This window comes from Oryza sativa, chromosome 9, assembly GCF_034140825.1.
Source record: "Oryza sativa Japonica Group chromosome 9, ASM3414082v1".
Taxonomy (NCBI): domain Eukaryota; kingdom Viridiplantae; phylum Streptophyta; class Magnoliopsida; order Poales; family Poaceae; genus Oryza; species Oryza sativa.
Genome location: NC_089043.1, coordinates 23,772,065 through 23,793,716, shown reverse-complemented (window position 1 = coordinate 23,793,716; position 21,652 = coordinate 23,772,065). Strand labels below are relative to the sequence as shown.

The following is a 21,652-nucleotide window of genomic DNA, read 5'->3' as shown; positions in this document are numbered from 1 at the left end:
GGGTAGCAATTTGCCTCGTGTTGTGTCGTTGGTAAACGCATTACGACCCAGAAGTTCTCAATTGTCAGTATCTCACCAACCCTTGCAACCGTTGGCCCTGTTACCATTTACCAACCACTGTTTACATAAGATCGATGCTACACAGCCATTCTTCAACCTGGGAAACAAGCCTAACTTCATCCAATAGAAACAGAAATAACAGTCTTAGCATGGTAGCAAAACCATGAAAGATAACTTGATCTAGGGTTTATACAGGAAGAAAATGGAAAGAACAACAGTGGTGGTTAAGTTTCTAACTAGTGTTGCATGTACTTACATATAGGTTTAAGCCCTGAAACTTTCAGAAATCTCTGAAGCTCATCTTAGGATCATCGTGTCTTGAGCTCCCCCGTCTTCCCCTACTGCTTCCTCTCCCTCGACCTCTACCCCTGCCTCTTCCTCTACCTCTCCTCATAAAAAATGACTTCCCATGCTTCATCTCAATGAGCGAATGCAACAGCTCATCGCACAAGATGCAACCCTCATGCAAAGTAGCTCCATCCTTAAGTGGGGTAGTTTTCTTGTTAAAATCAACTTCGATGATAGTAGACTCACATGTTGGGCACTTCTTATCTGTAGTACTGATCTTATGAGCGGCATGTGGGAGCAGGACAATGCAGTTACATCTATTGCAGTAAAGCCGCCATTTGGGTGCGCTGACTGGATCAAGAATTAGGGTACCAGTACACTCAGGACAAGCACAAACTCCTTGAGTGATCATAGATTGTTTACATGTGGGGTGCAGGCAGAGGAAGCATGGCATGCCAGCCCCTTTCCCAACCTTGCCAGTGTCATCAAGCTTGAGTGCACCGAAGAGTTTGTCGATGCCTTCAAATGGAGGACTGTTGTAGCAAAAAGGACACAGTGGGAAGGATTTTGCATCAGGGCCAACCATTGAAAACAGTAGCAACTCAAACCCATCAAGGGGGCAAATGATTTCCTTGTAAAGCTGGAAGAATAGGATTATTAACCATGAGTTAACATGAACTGACCATTGGCACAACAAATTATACAAAATAATAATGCACATACTTAAGAGTTCAACATGCACATTTTATATCAAAGAAAATACTGAAGTTGTATCAGTAGGTTATGTTAAGCATTAAAGTGGATAAAAAAAATGAAGTGGTGAACATAACAATAAGGACAGCAAATGGAATACATGAAGAAAGTAACAAACAAAATATCGCAATATGTACTGAAAACAAAGAAAACTATACAACAGGGATCATGACATCTAGGGAACGAAAATATCTATCAAAAGTAGCATTGCATGATTCCGCGATATTCTTGCAGTTCAGTTCCTTATGTTGGTGCTCAGAAGTAAAACAACATGATGCATAATTTATCCACATGTAAACAAGAAAGAAAATTTACATATATAATAAAATAATGTGCAGTTCAAGCAATCACCTTAATGGAACCGTTCTGGGGAAGATAGTAGACCTCTTCACAAGTTACACAGTACAGCCTCATTGGCTGAGTGGAAATGTACTTCATATACCGAGCACATTTTCCACACTTGCTCAGTAAACGTCCAGAGTCAGCCAAAGGTGAAAACTGTGCTTCGAACAAAGCATCCATGTTTTCAATCTGCAAGCATACGTTCATTTGAAGCAACTACATGAGCTGATGAGCATATCATCAGTGATCACAGAATGAACCCACTATCAACAAAATGGAAGTTTATTTATGTTAATCATGGCTAGCGCACCCAGTCCTTATTTCAATTAACTATGAAACAGATTGATGCAGCACTAAACAGGATCAACTAAGGAAGTTTGATTCAGACGAAACACATCTTTAGGCTTAGGCACTAATAATTTGACCACATTTTTTCACTGTTTTCAATGAACCATGCATTAATGAATGACATCTAGTGATGATCAATGATAGCAAATCATTTATGAGCCAAATTACCCCTCAGATCTATCAAATAAAATTGAAAATGTGATGCAAATACTGGAATAAGAAAATTTAACAATGCGTTATGCACCACATACAAGAGGTCCTGTAAAACTAGCAAATTGCAGATTTCTTCTAATTCAAGTAAGTTAAAAAAGTTCTATACAATCTGTACATTCTATTGATGGAATTTGGGTTGTTAAAAACAGTATAAAACATTACACAGTATGAAATGCAAGAAAGATTACACACTTTGGAGGATCCGCTCTGTTGAGGATATTAATTAGTGACCGTTCCAAAATACCATGTAAAGATACTACAAGGCATGAGGAAATAACACTACAATCAAGAAAACAACAGTGTTACAAATTATTAACCAAACATATTACCTTTTTCACAAAGTACGAGTACTTTTTCATAAACTGCTGAAGAACATGCTGCACAACTTGAAGATGGTCAGCTTCACCTTTTGCAATTAGAGTAATCTGCTGCTCAATAAACCTTCGGATATCTGGTAAGCACAGATCAGCATCAATGCACTGATACCCTCTTATCAATGTAGTTCCCAGGGGTGTTGGTACTAATCTTCTTCCGGAATTCACCTTCAGGAAAGATATGTAGCAGCATTAAGGCATTTCGCATATTTACACAATGACAGCCCATAAGTGGGTGTAAAAGTTCACTACATAAGAAGCTCACAAGGGGATGGGTATAAAAGGATTCAACTAACCTGAACATAATTACGCTCGCAGATGTTGTTTACATGCACAGGAATTGATGCATCTGTACCTATGCCATTCTTCTCCATGAGAGAGATCAATTCACTCTCACTAAGGTAGTCAGGAGGTGTGGTGCTACCCTTAATGAAGAATGATAATTATGAACATTTTCAGACCCAAAAAAAAAAGGTGAGCTCATGTGATGTGAATAAATTCACAAGCCATACCTCATATATGTCAACCTTATGGATGCTAACAGCATCGCCCTTTTTATATGCAGGGATATTATTCTCACTCACAGCCAGCCATGGCATAATAGAAGTAAATCCTTTAGAAGTGACCCGGTTGCCAACACAGTGGAAAGTCTCTCCACCTGAAGTGAACTCAATGGAAGTCCTGAAAACCATTTGTCAAAGGAAAAAAGTGGTAATGTTCATATAAAGAGATAATGATGAAATTTTCAGATATTGAGATAAGGATGGTGACAATAAGCATACTATAACAAGATTGCAGTGAAACAGAAATAACTTGGTTATTGGTTAATAAAAATAGACACAAATATTAGCACTCTACCTCGTATATCTACAATCAGGACTGACAGTGCCAATAAAATGCTGACAAATGTACTGGTACAGCCTCCAAGCATCAGTTCCCAAAGCTTCTTCTGTTGCCAATCTCATTGGAGTTATTGGGGGATGGTCCCCAGCATCATGACCCTGTTTGGGCTTAACAAACCCAGTGTCCAGTAACGTCCGAACATCATTGGACCACAAAGGATTATGTGCAAGTGCAGCGAGTGCACTTCTAAAATCAAATGATGAAGGATAGGCAGTGCTCTCTGTACGTGGATAACTGTACAATGACAACTATTAGAACTTCAATAGAGAAAAGGAAGATACATTATTAACTATACAGCAAATCAGCAACACCTATGTAAGCAGTTTCAGTTTTAGCGGAAACATACACACCCTGTTCTTTAGTCAAAACGACAATTTGATTAAGGCTGTGTTCTTGGGTGAGGGTTGGGAACCCTCACCTCCAGCAAGGAAAACGGAGCGATGGATTAGTGCACGATTAATTAAGTATTAGCTTAAAAAAACTTAAAAGATTATGATTTTTTAAAGCAACTTTTCTAAGAATTTTTTTTGCAAAAAGTACACCGTTTAGTGGTTTGGGAAGCATGCGCGCGGAAAACGAGGGAGGAGAGGATGGGAACCAGCAGAGTCGAACACAGCCTAAAAGATCCAGCAATATTGTTGCATACAGCAAATAAGCCCATATCAACTTCAAACATGTTATTAACATTTCCATAGAACAAAGGGAGAATATGTAGTACAAAATTAATATTTCTGGGGTTCATTTTTGAAACCTGATGAATCCTTGGGTATAAAGCCTTTCTGCCAAGTGCATTGCTGTCTGAGGTCCAATACCTAGTGCACTTGATGCAACCTGGATAATAAAAATATTTAATAAACTTACACTTGAAATCTAACAAGAAAATAACTATAATATTGTATTATGTCAATCAAGGGCATCTGAGGTAGAGAATAGGAAAAGATGTATATGTTAATACATGATCATATGTAGTAGAACACTGTAATATCAGCAATATAATTCAAAAGAAGCATGTAAATCAGCTAACATACACCAGTGCACTACTCATAAGTACACACAGTGAACTTTGCCGATAACAAAATAGTAACCTTGGTAGCATCATTGTTCAATGAAGAACGTGATTTAAACAAGGAGAAATACAATTAGTCTTAAGTTGTTGCACCTTAAGCAAATTAACTGTATTAAGGCCAGGCGGGCGGGCTTTGCACTCTTCCTTCACTGATATGTCGGTTACTTTTAAAATACCATCACTGGCCACCATCTTTTGGAACATTACAGTAACCTGCAAAATTGATTGATGAAATGATAAATGTTAGAAAGAATAGAATGAAATCATTTGGTTATAAACTCAAGAATCTTACATCAAAATCAAAAAGTTTCTTCCTATCCCATTCAAGCTGAATTTCATTACCATCCTTGATAACATAAGTTTTCAAGGACCAAAATTTCTCTGGTTTGAATGTGGTAATCTGCTGATAGCGTTGTACACAGAATCCAAGTGTAGGTGTTTGGCATGGACCATACCTGATATAGAACAGGGGGAAGAATTGTAAGACAAAATTCTGCAGAAAATTCTAAAAAAGGCTAGCATACAGTTGATTAATGACTCCAGGTTGCCAAAGGGATATAGAGAACTCACGAAATTACTCTTGAGTCGAGATTTCCATATTTTCCTTGAAAATATCTGGTTTGAAATCGAGTAAATGCTACTCCTACCTTCAAGTCAATTTCTTGGCGAGCATCAACTGCTAGTGCCTCATCTTTACTTGGCAAAACAAGATTATTCATAGCATCCATTATATCTTTCTCAGTAACGGACGAAAATTTGGCTCGGAAAATTCTTCTGCCAACCTCACTTTTAGGAATTCCAGTGCAATCAATTACTGGAATATAAGAGTGCCATTGTTATTACATTGACATAAATATCTGTAGGTAGAACAGAGCAGGATTTATACATGTAAAGAAATCGAATGAAAAGTTTGTGTACAAACAGCATTAATCAGGGTCTCAGTGCAGAATAAACTCTCATGCATACAAAGGGTAACTATATATTTTTCTCATGCAAAAAGCGTAACTGTATACAGATTTGAGGAATCCAGAGCAATCCAGTTCACTGAGCAGTTACCTCAGGCCTGAAGCATTTCTCCATCTGGTGTTTTCTGAATTTTGGTCAGGTTGTTTACATCTATATTTGTTTTCACACTTCACAGAGTACAGATTTTACCCCAAAAAAGGACACATAAAGCTCTTTGTACACCAACCCAGATTTCTAGTACACATACCCATGGAGGTCCTAAAACAGGATAGCATACCTTCATAGCATATGTTTTCTCCTTCTCGGTCACAATCAAGCCAGAGTACCAAGTAGGTGCAGCCTCGAGCTTCCTGAGCTAGATGCCTGCGGATATGAGCCTTCGCAAGAACCATAAATCAGTGATCAGTTTCATACCTAACCATGGAAAACTATGGTGTTTTTGCAGGTGTTGTGATAAAGCTTTATAGAGAGGAATTTTATCCACCATCTACAATTAATCCAAGTTTGTGGGATTCATAGATGAACATGAACTTCATTTAAAAAAAAATGAAGGGCAGCAGTAATCACAACATTCGTAACATTAGATTGTGGATACTACAGCTAGAAGCCAAACGAGCAATTATGAAGGAAAGGATGAAATAAGATGCTTCAGCATTGGCTAAACTAAACAGTAGAGTTCAAGTGGGAACATGTGACATTCATGTAGTACTTGGTGAACTTATTCTTGGATAATGGACTTAATTGAGTAGGCATAGCTGCTAGCTACTAAGTACTAAGCTTCGGTAAGAACTGTGGAGAAATGCTTTACCTTAGGGTTGCATTCAGATCGCAGAACTGGAGCCACAAATAGATCCATTGGATCAGTCCCTTCCCAATTCTGATATGCAGGTGGAAAATCTACACTGCATAAGAGGTATCACACAGTAACAATAACGATGTTAGAATTTCAATGGTTACTCTCATTGAGAAGAGGATGGCACTCGAGATGGGGCAATTTTCTGGTTTTCTTCATTCACTAAATACAAAAGCCATACCTACCCGAGGGAGGTTGGATACATATATATAGCCATAGCTGGCTGCTAGCCTATTGCTGCACCCTCCTAGTCTAAAATTCGAAATTTGAATGGGATGCTGTCCTAGAGGGCATCCAAACTGAATAAAGCATAAAGGAGGCATAAAGGAGATGCTAACTGCTGCTGTCCTACTAACCGCAGCTGTCCTAACAACTGAAAAATATGCTAAAGGGTAGATGCTGTCCTGAAAAAGGTGAAACTACCCAAAAGCAAAAAGAAGAATCACGACCAAGGACCACAAAGACTTATCCAACATTCTCCCCCTAAGTCTTGTGCGTCGTCTTGTGGGGAAGTTGGGCCATCCCGATCCTGGAGCAGAGCTCGAGGAACTTGATCCTCCCAAGAGGCTTGGTGAGCAAGTCCGCAAGCTGGTCCTTGGTGTTGATGTAGCTCGCCTTGATGCTCCCTTCCTCCAAGTAGCTTCGGATGAAGTGGTACCTCACCCGGATGTGCTTGCTCCGTTCGTGAAAAACGGGGTTCTTTGCCAGGGCCAGAGCGGACTTGCTATCCACCCTGAGCACCACCGTTCCAGTGTCTCTGCCGAGGAGATCACTAAGCAGTCGAGCAAGTCAGAGCGCCTGGGTCGAAGCGGCGGAGGCTGCCATGTACTCGGCCTCGCAGCTGGACAGGGCCACCACCTGCTGCTTGACCGACTGCCAGCTAACGAGGCACTTGCCGAGGAAGAAGAGAATCCCGCTCGTGCTCTTGCTGGTGTCGATGTCGCCGGCGTGGTCGCTGTCGCTGTACCCGACGAAGTGTGCCTTGCCAGGACGCCTCGGGTAGTAGAGACCGTGGTCGAGAGTCCCCGCAACGTAGCGGATGATCCTCTTCACAGCCTGCTGGTGCTCCGTCGTCGGTCGCTGCATGAACCGACTGACGTAGCCGACGGAGAAGGCCAAGTCCGGCCGTGTGTGGGTGAGGTAGCGAAGGCTCCCCACAAGACGTCGGTACTGTGTAGCATCTACCTCCTCCGCCGTGCTGTCGTGGCTCAGCTTCAGTCTCTCCATCGGAGTGAGAGCTGGGTTGCAATCGGTGAGCCCAGCCAGCTCAACGACGCGCTTGGCGTAGGCGGTCTGTCGAAGCGTGATCCCGGAGTTGTCCTGGTGCACTTCGATCCCCAGGTAGAAGGAGAGAGGCCCCAGATCACTCATCTGGAAGGTGGCCTTTATCTCCTCCTTGAACGCCGCGACCTCCGCATCCTTGGTGCCGGTGATCACCAAGTCGTCGACGTAAACACCCACCAGCAAGGCATTTCCTCCATTGCCCCGCCGGTAGATGGCCGCCTCGTGCGGGCTTTGCTCGAAGCCCATCCCCTTGAGCGTGGAATCCAACTTGGCATTCCACGCCCTCGGTGCCTGCCGCAAGCCGTAGAGGGCCTTGTGCAGGCGTAGCACCTTGCCCTCCTTGCCGGGGATCACAAATCCCGGCGGCTGGTGCACGTAGACCTCCTCCTTCAAGTCGCCGTTTAGAAACGCCGACTTGACGTCCATGTGATGGACGCCCCAGCCTTCCTGAGCAGCCAGCGCAAGGAGTCGCACAGACTCCATCCGTGCCACGGGAGCGAAGGCATCGTCGTAGTCGATCCCCTCCTGCTGCACGAAACCGCGTGCCACCAAGCGAGCCTTGTGCTTGACGATGGCTCCGGCTTCATCCCTCTTCAGCTTGAACACCCACTTAAGGGTGATCGCGCGGTGACCACGAGGGAGGTCAGCAAGCTCCCAGGTGCGGTTCTCCTGAACCGCGTCCATCTCCGACTGCATCGCGGCACGCCATGCCGTGTGTTTCTCGGCCTCTACAAAAGACCGAGGCTCACCGTCGTCGCACGCAAGGTGCAACTGCGCCTCTAGGTCGCGAGGCACCAGTCCCGGCACCGGCTGGTCGCCGAGAAGATCCTCCATCGTACGGTACCGTAGCTGCTCGCCGTCGTGGTACGCGTCGATGCACTCCCCGTCGTGGGAGAGCGGAGTAGCGAACTCGACCGGGCTGCGCTCAACACGAGCTGGCGTCGGAGTAGACGTGCTTGGAGGAGTGGCTGTTGGTGCTGGAGCATGTGGAGTCACTGGCTGGGGTTGTGTCGACGAAGAGCTCGTCGTAGTCGAAGTCGTGGCCCGAGGGTGTGTTGGTGTCGGAGTCGGTGGAGATTCGGGGGCTGGGGTAGACACGCTAGGTGAAGAAGAGCTGCCTACTCCCCCAGCTCCCTCGAAGTGGACGTACTCGACGGTGAAGTCGTCGTACGTCGGAGTCGAACCATCGTCCACCGCCTTGTCCCATACCCACCCTCGCCCTTCGTCGAACACAACGTCGCGCGCAGTGCGCACACGCTGTGTCTCCGGGTCGAGGATGCGGTAGGCCTTCGAGCCCTCCGCGTAGCCGATGAACACCCCTGGGGTGCTCCTGTCGTCGAGCTTGCCGATGTGGCCAAGCTCCTTGGCGAACGCGAGGCAGCCGAAGACCCGCAGGTGGGAGACCGCCGGCTTGCGCCCATGCCAAGCCTCGTACGGTGTCCTGCCATCGAGGGCCTTGGTAGGCGAGCGGTTGAGGATGTAGGCGGCCGTCACCACCGCCTCCCCCCAGAAGATGGCCGGCATCCCCCTCTGCTTGAGGAGGGCCCGAGCCATCCCCACAACCGTCTGGTTGCGCCGCTCGACGACGCCGTTCTGCTGCGGGCTGTACGGCGTGGTGTAGTGGCGCTGAATGCCCTCATCAGCGCAGTACGACGCGAATTCAGCCGCTGTGAATTCGCCGCCGTTGTCGGTGCGCAGCACGCGCAGCTTGCGGCCGCACTCCGCCTCTGCAGCAGCCTGCGCATGCCTGATGGCGTCCGCAGCCTCTCCCTTGCTGCCGAGGACCATCACCCACATGTAGCGGGAGAGGTCGTCGACGAGCAGCAGGAAGTAACGTCGTCCTCCTGGTGTGGCCGGTGTCATTGGGCCACACAAGTCCCCGTGCACGAGCTCGAGCCGCTCCTTGGCTCGGAAGCTCGTCTGCTGGGGAAAGGGGAGCCGCCGCTGCTTCGTCACCACGCAGACGTCGCAGAGCTGCTCCACGTGGTCAAGACACGGCATGCCTCGCACCATCTCCTTGGCACTGAGCTGCTTCAGGGCCTCGAAGTGGAGGTGCCCGAAGCGCTCGTGCCACTGCCACGCCTCGTCGTCCCGACGAGCGGCGAGGCAAACTGGTTGTGCGACCTGCGCGCTGAGGATGTAGAGTCGATTAGTGCCTCTGGTTACCTTGGCAAGAAGGCAACGACAGCGATCCCAAATCCTCATGAGTCCGTCCTCGACCAACACGCGTGAGCCATTCTCATCCAGCTGTCCCACGCTGATGATAGAATTCCTCAACGCGGGGATGTAGTAGACTCCGGTGAGCAGCCTGTGCTCACCGGACTTGGCGGTGAAGGTGACGGAGCCAACACCCTTGATCTCCACGCCGGAGGCGTCCCCGAACTTGACGGAGCCTCGGACGCTGGAGTCGAACTCGGTGAAGAACTCCCGTCGGCCGGTCATGTGATGGGTGGCGCCGGTTTCGAGGTACCACCCATCAGCCTTGTCGTTGCTGGAGTCGTTGCAGAGGGAGACAAGTACCTTCGGCTCATCAAGGTGGAGGAAAGCCGCTGCGGCCGGTGTCGCTGGAGGTAGCTCGATGCTTGCGTGAGCCAGGAGCAGAGCCGGCTCTTCCTCCACCCGTGCGACGTGGGCCTGGCCACGTCGTGGCTGTCGACAGTCTTTGGCCCAATGGCCAAGCTTGCCACAGTTGCGGCAGGCGTCGTCTCGTGCCGGCTTGTGGTTGCCGGTGGCAACGCCCTGGGCGCCTCTGCGGGCGCCACCCTCGGCACGTCTTCGCGCCCACCGTAGCTGGACACCTCCCCGCGCCTTGCGCGGCTTACGGCCGCCTATCGGGGAAGATGACTCCCCCTTCCTCCCGTCACCCTGAGAGGCCTCCCACTGCTCCCGAGTGAGATGGAGCTTCCCGCCGATGGTGATGGGCCCCGAGAGAGGCTGTGGCTCATCACCATCGACGACCTTGAGGCGACCTAACGCCTCCTCGATCGACATCGTGGAGAGGTCCAACAGAGATTCAATCGAGCGAGCGATCTGCCTGTACTTCTCAGGGACGCAGCGGAAGAGCTTCTCGACAGCTCTCTCCTCGTCGTAGGTGTCGTCGCCGTACTGCACCATTTTCTGCAAGAGAGTGTTGAGACGGAGAGCAAAGTCATCAACATCCTCACCTGGCTTGAAGGCCAGGTTCTCCCACTCCTTGCGGAGTGCCTGCAGTGTGGACTTGCGGGCGCGGTCGCTGCCGATGCGTGCCGCAGCGATGGCGTCCTAGGCCTCCTTGGCAGTCCGCTTCTGGGAAAGCGAGAACTGCATCTCGGGCGGGACTGCAGCGATAAGGGCATCCAGTGCCCGCCGATCCTCGTCGTAGTCGACGTCACCGTACCGAACTGCCTCCCACATGTGCCGCACCTGGAGCCTCACCCTCATCACCGCGGCCCACTCGATGTAGTTGGTTTTGGTGAGGGTAGGCCACCCACCGCCGGGACCAAAGTCCCTGACCACCGTCTGGACGCCGTGGTGACCATGGCGCCGGTCAGGGGAGAGAGAGCCGTGCTGCCTGCGAGGGCCGCGTGCGGGCTCCGGGCTGCCGCCGGCACGCCTGCGCCCGTCTGGGTTCCCGTCGGCGGGCGCGCGGTCCCTTGGGCCGCCGCCGCCGCCGTGGAGGTGGGCTGCTGCCCACCGCTCTGCTCGCTCCCGTGCCCTTCCTCTTGCCAGCTCCTCAAGCTCCCTGTCGGCGGTGATGTCGCCGGCGATGGAGCCGTTGATGCTGCTGCGCAAGGTCTCAACCTCTACCTCCGCCGCACGTGCCGCATCTTCCGTCGCCTCCGCCTCCGCCTCCGCCCTGGCTGCTGCCAACTCCGCTGCCGCCAGTCTGGCCGCCCTCGCTGCTGCTGCAGTGGTCTGAGTCGTTGCTCGCCTGCGCTCTTCTACTGCGGCGAGCTCGGCGTCCTGCTGACGCCGAGTGCTCAAGGCGACCGAACGCCGAGACCGAGCGTCGGACATGGCGCACCTCCGGGGGGCTGCTGCGTGGAGAGGGGGAAGGGAAAGGGGAAGGAGGAGCAACCGGTGCTGTTGCTGCTGCTGGCTGAGAGCTCAACCGAGCTTGGGAGGGGGTGGAACAAGAGATGTTTAGCCTACAGGAAAGTGTGGCTCTGATACCAGATGTTAGAATTTCAATGGTTACTCTCATTGAGAAGAGGATGGCACTCGAGATGGGGCAATTTTCTGGTTTTCTTCATTGACTAAACACAAAAGCCATACCTACCCGAGGGAGGTTGGATACATATATATAGCCATAGCTGGCTGCTAGCCTATTGCTGCACCCTCCTAGTCTAAAATTCGAAATTTGAATGGGATGCTGTCCTAGAGGGCATCCAAACTGAATAAAGCATAAAGGAGGCATAAAGGAGATGCTAACTGCTGCTGTCCTACTAACCGCAGCTGTCCTAGCAACTGAAAAATATGCTAAAGGGTAGATGCTGTCCTGAAAAAGGTGAAACTACCCAAAAGCAAAAAGAAGAATCACGACCAAGGACCACAAAGACTTATCCAACAAACGACAGCCTTTTAGTCCCAAACAAGTTGGGGTAAGCTAGAGATGGAACAGAACTCAAGTCACATGAACCAAACAAGATAATGATGATGACAAATGCATGTTTTATATTCGAAGTCAGCATTGAAAACATTAGTGTCTGCTATATTGATTATCCAGCTATAATGGAATAATAATCAATCATTTGCATCATATATCAACCTTGCAAGTTGCAATTATGCATTGGTCAACTGTTTCTATGTAAAAACAGTTACATAGAGAATACGCATGTACAATAGTTGAGATATGTAGTTCTTGATTGCACAGAAAAGTAGCACATCACGTGATATAATCATGACAAAGGCACTTAGAAGAATGGGAGAAAATATGCACAAACCTCAAGACATGTCCAATGACTGATGTCACTTTGAAAAATGCATGAGAACCCTGAAACATCCCATCAAACTCATGGACATCTGTACTTCCCTTCCTTGTAGACATCTGCATGAACATCGAAAAAGGTTTTGCAATGACATTCACCTCAGAAAAGAAATGTGTAATGCACAACAGCAGTGAAAGTGCGATACTTCTGAACAGCTAAGGCAAACAACCCAATTTAAAATCTGACCCACGTGATATAGATAATGTATCGGCAACAACCACCCAAAATGCATGGCCACCTCATGCCGCAGAGATATTGGATAATTACATAAAATTCATCTATAGATTTACTAGCTTAAGCAGATGTCTTTTGGTGGAAGCAGGGGATATTTGATCATTCATCATAGGGAAAGGCAAAGACATTGTACAATTTTACCATGTCAGTCCACCCAATCCTATCAGCTCTATAATATCCTTGAATTTTCCCAGTCCCTGAAGCTACCCCTACAGTGGCAATGATGCCCACGGTCTACCAAGCGAAAATCCCTAGCCATTGTCCTAATAACATCTCACTACTTTAGTTTCTAGGGCAGAACTTGCGCTGTGAATCTACGGCGAAACAATCTACAGTCGGGTGATAGCGATTTCATGCCATGGATAGATCAGGTAGTAACATAACATTCATCAATAGATTTATACTAGCTTAAGCAGAGGTCTTTGGGTGAAAACGGGGATATTCATCATAAAGGACAAATCCATTTACCATTTTACCATGTCAGTGAATCTAATCCTCTCAGTGTCTACCATCTTTGAATTCCCCAAGTCCCTGGAACTAACCCTACCGCGCAATGATGTCGACGACCAGCCAAAAGCCTCAAACCCCTAGCCATTGCCCTATAAACAACTCACAGCTAAAGTTCCCAGGTTAGAACCTGCTATGAAACAATCCACGTTCGGGTGTTCAAGCCACAGCCGAATTCGAATTCGAAAACGAAAAAAAAAATCAAACAGGTTGCGGATGGTTTTAGCGGGCGGGAGTGGGGGACTTACGCGGCCGCCGGAGAGGGCGGAGGCGATGGAGAGCGCGATGCTGGGCTTCTCCGCGACCTGCAGAAGCGGCGATCCGAGAGTGAGGGCGAGAACATCTGTGTGGAGCGGAGAGTCCCCCCGGGTCGCTGCGGCCGCCACCGACGGCGGCCCCAACGCCGCGCGGTACGCCGGGAGCGGAGCGGCTGGTGCTGCTTACCATCAGAACCGTGGGCGCCATGGGCGCGGGCGGAGAGGGGAAGCTCGCCGCCGGGAGGAGGAAGAGTGGAGGCGGAGAGGCGGCCGGAGACGAAGACGAAGACGGTTTCGGATCGGAGTGTGGTTTTAGTGGGCTGGGTTTTGGCCCCCCCCCCCCTCCACTGTGTTCTTGGGCTTTCCAATTTGGGGATGCTGAATTTTCTCTCTTTTTCTTGAGAGGTTTGGGAATTGGGATGCTGATTTTGGTTAAGAAATTTTGATCTACTCATACTCGTGATAATTTTAAAATATGATCCTACTGACGATGTGCAATAGTATATCAGAACTTTTTAGGTCGAAAAACACTTGGAACAAAATGAGCACTGAAATAAAAAATGAAAGATTGTCACCAAAGAAAGAGAATAAATCTCTCATAGAAAAATGAATAGTCATAAATCACAAGATCAGTTAGTCTTTCAGAAAGGAAAACATCAACAACACTTTTAACTGAAGAAAAGAACGACACTATGAAACATATTACACTGGTCACTGTTCATTCTTTCGCTAGGTAACTTCCCCTGAATTCAACTCTCTAAAACAACACCCTTAAGAATCAGCATGTAATTAAAAAAACACACAAATTATTAGCAGTGGTATGCCAATGACTCTACACTCCTTTTGTTGGGTTACATTAGAAGCAGTAGCAGCTGGTAGAGGTAAGTGAAGCATATGTACAGAACTTTAGAGCAAACTCCTCCCTGATGTTATATATATATATATATATATATCAGAAACACACCTACGAAAACTTCTGAATTCTGATCTCTCTACAGGTCTATAGTTCATCAAGGGCAGCGCATGCGGCACAGGTCATGCACCTCCGAGCTCCCGAACTGAGCGTAGTCCTGCTGCTGCTGCTCCCGCTTGTGGTGGTTCGACTCCCTCTTCTTGGAGGAGCGCTTCGACGGCGGCCCTTCGCTGGCCAGGGCATTGATCGGCGGGGCGGCCGACGATGACAGCGGGTTGCTGATGATCAGCGGCGGCGCCGACGTCGCCGGGCAGTGATGCCGGATGCTGATCGCGTGCGACTTGGTCTCGGTGGAGGTGCTGCCTCTGATGTTTACCGTGAGGACGCACTCCTTGTCCCTGGTGTCCTCGCACCACCAGTTCTGTGGTATCCCGTCCACGAACTCCTCCTGCGTGTAGAAGTCCTCGTGATGGATCGTGATCTCCGCCGTTTCTCCTGGTTTGATAAGACCAACCGCTGGTTGGACCTGTGTAATAAGGGAGTAAGCCAGAAATTGGTTTCTGAACTGAACATACCTATGGAACAACATATTTAGACTGAAGCTTCAACATCAGTCAGTTTATGAATGAAGCTTTATGACGTAGTGTAGCAGTGAGGTAACTTTCTTTCTTGCTTAGAAACAGAACTAGCAATGCATGATAATCTAAATTCTAAAGGGACAGTAACTAGCATGGAAAATGGCATGGGGAAAACATGATAACTCATACCTCAAGCCAAAGAGGGAAGCCAAACGATGCCCTTGGAAGAATCTCTGATTTTGTTGCATCCTCCTTTTTGCTTGACTGGCCTTCACACGTGATTTCGAAAGCTGCTTTGCTTGTCTCACATATATTGGTAATCCGAAAGACAATATTTTCTTGATTTTCCAGTATAATCTCGCTTGTGCTAACTGTGGTGTCTGGGACAAAAGAAGACTCCTCAAGCATAGAACGTACTTTTTCATTCGTTTCGATTATTTCTCCATACTCTTGTCTTCTTATTAACTCATCCACTCTTGCAATGTCAACGCTAAATGTGCATCTCACAGGTTTGTGGTCACTCTCTGTGACATCCATGCAAGCTACATACCTATCAAAAGAGGGCAAAAATGATCAATATCAAAGAAAGGGAGTCAAAAGAAGAGAAAAGGAAGTGTTATAGCATCTGACGATGTAATTGAAGCAACTACAGGGCACTCCAGTGAACAGTCAGCTACTGATATAGGACGGCTGTCGCGGTATAGTACTCTATCACACCAAGCAGGTATCCTCTTCTTCTCACCCGAATCATACCCTGCAAGACAAGTGATGTAAAGGCCTCAGGGACAATGACTGAATCTTTTAGCCAAATACAGTCAAATAATTACTCTAAATGAAACATTGACAGAAAATTTAATCTATTACACAATGAATAACAATCTAAATTTTAAGTGTCAAGCTAGACTTACCTCCTAGACCTGGAGCGTGCTTTTGGAATTTGTAGGTTGGAGGGAATTTGATGAGACCTTCACGCATTCCTTGAAACACCTTTCCAGCTTTCATTTCTGCTCGAAGCTGATCCTTCTCTCTTAGCCAATCAAAACTTCTTTGTGAGACCATGTCCCTTGCTTCATCATATGTGATACCATAAAGCCGGTAGTTGAAATCACCAAGGAAGACAATCATATCAGCTTCAGCCAAGTCTGGCCTGACCTCATCGACCTGGTTCCCATTTACCTGTCATCTCCACAAATCTGAACATCAGTACAATTCATTATGATAGATAATTTGAATGTTGTATAAAACACATACATTTACTCCTCTGTGCAATTGGACGGATGTCGCAGAAGCTGCATGAAGAGAAACCGAGAGGGTCAAGGAAACACCTTTTCAGGATTATATTAATGTAGAAGGCATGTAACACTTTTTATTTAGATAATGAGAAGGCATGTAACACTTAAGACGAATTGAGAGAAAAGAACCTGTGGATCCATGAGGTTTGTTGAAAGACATTGTCCGGTAAATATGATCAAAGTCAGCATTGCGTCTGCTTACAGCTTCCAAATGTGCAGCAAAATGATTGCTGACGAAACACATTTTACGATCATAGACTCTTATTCTTAATCCTACACCACCCTGCAGAAGTATCTATTGTCATCACACAGACAACTGAAGATTATAACTTAGACGCATGCACCATGATATAAAAACTGACTAACGACTGCAATGTGCGGCATCATCCAACGAGGAAATTAATGCCTACACATATATGAAACGACTTCAGGATGTACCTTATTGCCGATAGCACGTCCAAAACCACATGGCACTGCAGCAGCTTCCACATCACCAACATATGGCTTAAGGCTCTTTCTTGCCCTTGAAAAGTTAATGTTTACATGTAAAATAAATTACACGAGAATGGTAATTCATCTAATTATAAATTAAACAAGTTATCATTATGTGACAAGAAATTTATAGTGTAAACCAAATCAGCTAAGTCATGACAAGACACAATACCATGCGGCAATAAGCAATGCGGCCAACTGCCTAGAACCAACTCGATGGAATGATGTTCCCTCATCAAGTGCTTTACCAATATTGTCTATCCACCATTGCCCATTAGCACTGCCTTCAAGTCCTACCTAGAACCATGAACAAGGGAAGCTGAATAAAATGAGTGATATAGAGTTATCTACACACACAAAAAGTAATAGTGGAAAGTTATTACGACAATTAAAGTTTGTGATATACACAGCACAGGTAAAAGTATAAAAATATAGAATTCGTTAACCCCTAAGAAATTCTGTATACTTCCAAGTCAGTATTGATATTGACCCCATTAACCATATGCTCCAAAAGTAACATTCCTAAAGCACCGGTATTCTTTCTGTGCTACCTGCTTGTTTATGCTTATCTAGAATCTAGATGCATTCTTCCTAACACTTAATTGCATTGAACAAAAGCAAGGAGAAATAAATGATTGAAGGCAAGATCAAGTATCTTACAGTTTCTTTTGCTGCAGAAATGGCTAGGAAACCCGCACCCATCTCGACCTCTTGTAAGCCAACGACAACCAACCCAACATCAGATGATACACTACCCAACCATGATTTAAGTGACTCAGCAGATGCCTTCCCCTGTGCTACATTCCAACTTCCAACCATTATATTTATCTTCTCCATTCTAGTGTATGAAAGCTCTTTGTTAGTCAATTCAGTGCGCAAAATGTCATCAAGAGGTCCTGGTGATGTCAGTGGCCATCCCCGAATACCACCATGGTGCGCCAACGTGTAAATGTAAGAACCTCCAATTGCCATTCTTATGACTGGACAACTATGTCCAGTCCATCCTGCAAGAAGGTTACCTTCAACATCCATGACTTGAACAATGCCACTGGCATAGCCCGCCCACACCCTTTCTCCAAGTGCCTTTATGCACTGCACAGAAGAAGTATGATGCTGGAATTCTTGCACTCTGTTTCCATTTCCATCCCACAGTATAATGGAACCATTTGTGCATCCTGACCAAATTGTTCCATCCATTGCTTGAGCCACTGCTCCCGTTCTACGGTTATCTTCGACAAATGTTCCTTTTGTTGCAACCCTGCGCACCGCATCAGCTGCTCCGATCAAGGCATTCCTAGATTTCTGGAAGAAGTTCAAAGAACCCTGGGATTTATCTTTCTTTGAAGGTTTTACTTTGACCTCCTCCTCGATAGGTTGCTCTGGCATGACCGGTGTCTCAAGCCGAGCTGACTCAACTTGCCCGTCCATCCCAAATACTTTCAGCAACTCCCTTGTACGAGCATCCCTGTAGCAATATTTCAATACAATGTGGAGGTTAGAAGCAACTAATGGGCAAAGGAACAGCAATCTGTAACACATGGTAACATATATATCTTTCTGGAATCATACCAGATAGCAAATGTCATGCTTGTAACCGTCCACACTTTTGCGCGAGAATAATCGGCAAGCATGTGCTTCACATCAGAAGCAGGCAAAGAGCACACATTTCCAACTGTGCAATGGTTCCTGAGATCAATGTATGCTCTTTCCACCAACAATGCAGCCATGTGTCTCTCCTCCGGTGACAATGAGAGCGACTTGGCAATGGCATCGTAAGGCCATGCCTTTATGACACCACCCTCGGATCCCGACCATATCTCGCCTGTTGGATTCAAATGGAACATGAAGTTTTTTTGTCACAATGATTTGCGTTTGCAATTCACATGCAAATATGCAACGATCAAATTCTTAATACTATGAGAATCTAACAACATAAAAATACATTGGCATTACAAGATCATGGGCAACATATGCTCACCATACGAAGTGACGACCATGGAGAGCACGGGAGTCCGGCCGTACGCCTGCCACGTGAGGGCTTCCTTGAACACCGGCGCATTGCTTGGCCCGCCATGGTTGCTTCCCCCAACGCTCCCACCGCCGTCGCCTGCGCCACCAGGCGGAGGCGCGGGCGCGGTGGCGGCCGCGTCGAGGTCCATGCGCCACGACCGGATCCTCCCGTCCTTGTGCCCCGTCCACAGCAGCCGGTTAGCCCTGTCCACGGCGACGCAGAGCGCGGGCGGCGCGGGCATGCCCTCGCGGAACGGCGCGCTCTCCTCGTCGCCGCGCCTCGCGCCTGCGCCCCACCCGGCGAACACCTCGTCGAGCGCCCACACCCTGATCCCGGACTCGGCCCCGGCCCAGAGCTGCCGCCGCTCCGGCTCCGCCGCCAGCGTGCGGAGGAACGACCCCGCCTGCGTCTCCCGGAGCGGGTGCGGCCGCACCTCGAGCGGGGGCGGGCGCGCCGGGTGCATGGCGGCGCGGAGCGGCACGCGGAAGATGCCCTTCCCGCCGCCGGCGCCGACGTACTCCGGCAGCGTCCCATGCCCGCCGCCGTACTCCGACATGGCGCGCTCGAGCGTCATGGACCCATCGCTCGCGCCCCCGACGGAGCGGCGCGAGCCGGTGGAGTAGGAGGCGCTGGGGTGGTGGTGGTGCTGCGGCTGGTGTCCGTGCGGCGGGAGCGGGGGGTGGTACCCGCCGCCGCCGGGGTTGGGGACGCCCGCGGAGGGGTCGTGGTGGACGTAGTTGAGGGAGTGGGAGGCCGGGAGGATGTGGTCGTCGTCGAGGCTGTGGTTGCGGAGCGCGGCGCGGCGCGCCGAGGCGGCGTCGCGCGAGAGCGGCTGGCTGTAGGAGATCCCGCGGCGCTGCGGCGGCTGGGCGCGCGCCACCGCCGCGGCCACCTCCCTCAGCGCCTCGTCGTCGGGCTCCATGGCGATCGGTGGTTGGGGTTGGGGGCGTGGGGGGGAATGGGAATGGGGAGAGATAAGATGGAAATGGTCAAGGAGAAGGGCGCGGCGAGGGAGGGGGGTCGGACGAATGGACGACCATCGGAGCGCGCCACCCGTGGCCGGCGGAGTCGGGGCCGCACGAGGTGATGAGAGAAAGAGGAGAAAGAGGAGAGAGAGCGGGTGAGCCGGGCTTACTGCCAAGTGCCAACGGTTTCAAAGATGGAGTATGAATTAACCCTCTTCTCCGTTTCAAATCACTTTTAAAACTGGGAAATGCCAGGCTGAAAATGGTGACAGGAATTTCTGATCGATCGAGTGTGTTTTCGACCGTCATTTTTAGCTATATATAATTTTTGTTTTCTTTATTTAATTTCTTCCTGCGTCATATTAATATCGATACTGAGAAATTTAAGTAATTTAAGTGATATATATAGTCGACTACCAGCTGATCAAGCGTCGTTTCCGAATATATTGCTACCAATCCCAACCATTTTCACCCCCACCCCACCAGGTATAGTATTTTTTAAAAATTTACCAACTACTTCATCCTATTTTTCTATGAACGTCCATATATGATCTTATCTTATTTCATTTGTACAATATTTAACATCTATACATATGAAATTGTCCCAGAAAACCTCACTATTAATTTATTTTCATCAGAAGTAAAGCATGCGTATATTTAGCTAGATTGTTTTATCGTTTTAACATTTAAATAATTATGTCAAAACACTTATTAAAATGCACGTGCTTATTTTCCGCGCTTATTAGAAGCATTCAAACAATTATCCAAAAAGCTCACTATTAATCGAGAGATTCTTTTTCTCACTGCCCTCGTCAATACAGTCATAATAATATACTACTCTCACAGGAAAATGCAATGCTTTTCTTTGGGAATGATAGTTTGAATATAAAATTAACAAGCAAAACACATGTGCATTGCAATGAGTGAAAACCAAATATATTATCACTTATGGCACGTAAGGCTACATATAGTTATCAAGTTTCACAAAACCCTATATATATTTGAATATTGATTAATTGCAGCATATTTAAAGCTATTTTTTAAGCAGGGAAAAAAGTAAACTATCAACCTTAGTTAAGAACTTAATAAATAATTTTTCTTCATATACATTTTATGTTTTAAAATTTTAAGTAAAATTGTGCTCAAAATATAGAAGAGTGGGTTTTTTTTGAAATATTTAGACCATAAAATCTATGGTTATGTGCCACACTTGTAATACCTATCTTTTTCTACAACTTTCATCGTATAACACGAGGTTTTTTCGACAGTGTCGACGTGGTGGGAAGCTATCACAAATTCAAAAGATGCTCCAAAGAAAGCTTTGCGCACGCTTACACTCCTAGTAGCCTGGGAAATATGGAATGAAAGGAACCGTAGAACATTTCAGCAAAAGGAGCTCTCGACAGGAAGCCTTTTGGCTAAAACCAAGGAGGAGGCCAAGTCGTGGTCATTGGTAGGCGCGAGAGATCTCGGTAGCTGGCTTTCTTTTTAATTGCTCGGACCGAAGGTCTTGAGCCTTGGTTTTTCTTTTGCACTTGTAAAATTTATTCCTCCTTTATTCAATGAAATTGGCAGCTTGCCGATTCGTTCAAAAAAAAATAACACGAGGTTTTTTTTTGAAATTTAAATTGAAAAAAGGAGAAGACGAAACCCAAAGGCCATTCTCAGCGGTGGTGACTGGCGAGCGACAAACACAGCGATGGTCGCTGCTCCCACCCTTTAATGCTAAATCGATTCCATGGGAAAAGTAAACCCATTTGGCCTCGTTTAATATCACACGGCGTATCTCTCATTTGGTCACCAGTAGCGGCGGTGGCGGAGCCACGAAGGGGTGTCTCTTGCCCGGGGAAGGATTGCACCACCGCAGTCCGCCATTGAGTCGCCGTGTGCGTTTGTGGGGAAGGAGAGGAAGAATAAAGAGGAGAATTCTTTGAGTCCCACTGTTGAGTTAGCCGGTTGGATCGGGTCAAAACGCCACGTCAGCAA

The 21,652-nt window shown here is 47.5% G+C and overlaps 2 protein-coding genes across 3 annotated transcripts; both read right to left on the bottom strand.

Moving 5' to 3' along the window:
• LOC4347482 (DNA topoisomerase 3-beta-like) lies at nt 1-13,761 on the bottom strand. Of its 2 annotated transcripts, XM_066303878.1 has the most exons (16): nt 13,603-13,699; nt 13,407-13,463; nt 12,373-12,476; nt 6,122-6,215; nt 5,591-5,690; nt 4,918-5,161; nt 4,640-4,802; nt 4,441-4,560; nt 4,033-4,112; nt 3,237-3,515; nt 2,891-3,059; nt 2,675-2,803; nt 2,334-2,546; nt 1,453-1,632; nt 317-988; nt 62-157 (listed from the first exon to the last, which is right to left on the bottom strand). In XM_066303878.1, the coding sequence occupies exons 1-15, from the start codon at nt 13,621-13,623 to the stop codon at nt 341-343; spliced, it is 2,601 nt and encodes an 866-aa protein (XP_066159975.1). In that variant the 5' UTR covers nt 13,624-13,699; the 3' UTR covers nt 62-157; nt 317-340.
• Nucleotides 13,762-14,201: 440 nt separating this feature from the next.
• On the bottom strand, nt 14,202-19,769 carry LOC4347481 (type I inositol polyphosphate 5-phosphatase 13). Its single transcript, XM_015755744.3, has 11 exons — nt 18,669-19,769; nt 18,260-18,512; nt 17,351-18,155; nt 16,863-16,987; nt 16,637-16,721; nt 16,328-16,481; nt 16,158-16,195; nt 15,815-16,082; nt 15,537-15,660; nt 15,096-15,456; nt 14,202-14,854 (listed from the first exon to the last, which is right to left on the bottom strand). Exons 1-11 carry the CDS (start codon nt 19,621-19,623, stop codon nt 14,426-14,428), a joined length of 3,597 nt encoding a protein of 1,198 aa, XP_015611230.1. The 5' UTR covers nt 19,624-19,769; the 3' UTR covers nt 14,202-14,425.
• Between the last annotated feature and the right edge of the window lie 1,883 nt (nt 19,770-21,652).

Excerpts from the sequence above, each read along its gene's own strand:
- LOC4347482 (XM_066303878.1), bottom strand. The coding sequence starts at position 13,623 with ATGGCGCCCACGGTTCTGATG. Across the intron at positions 13,464-13,602 it reads TGGCGCCCACGGTTCTGATG|GTCGCGGAGAAGCCCAGCAT; the intron begins GTAAGCAGCACC and ends CCGCTTCTGCAG. Across the intron at positions 4,803-4,917 it reads CTCGACTCAAGAGTAATTTC|GTATGGTCCATGCCAAACAC; the intron begins GTGAGTTCTCTA and ends GTTCTATATCAG.
- LOC4347481 (XM_015755744.3), bottom strand. The coding sequence starts at position 19,623 with ATGGAGCCCGACGACGAGGCGCTGAGGGAGGTGGCCGCGGCGGTGGCG. Across the intron at positions 18,513-18,668 it reads CATGGTCGTCACTTCGTATG|GCGAGATATGGTCGGGATCC; the intron begins GTGAGCATATGT and ends TGAATCCAACAG. Across the intron at positions 18,156-18,259 it reads AGCATGACATTTGCTATCTG|GGATGCTCGTACAAGGGAGT; the intron begins GTATGATTCCAG and ends ATATTGCTACAG.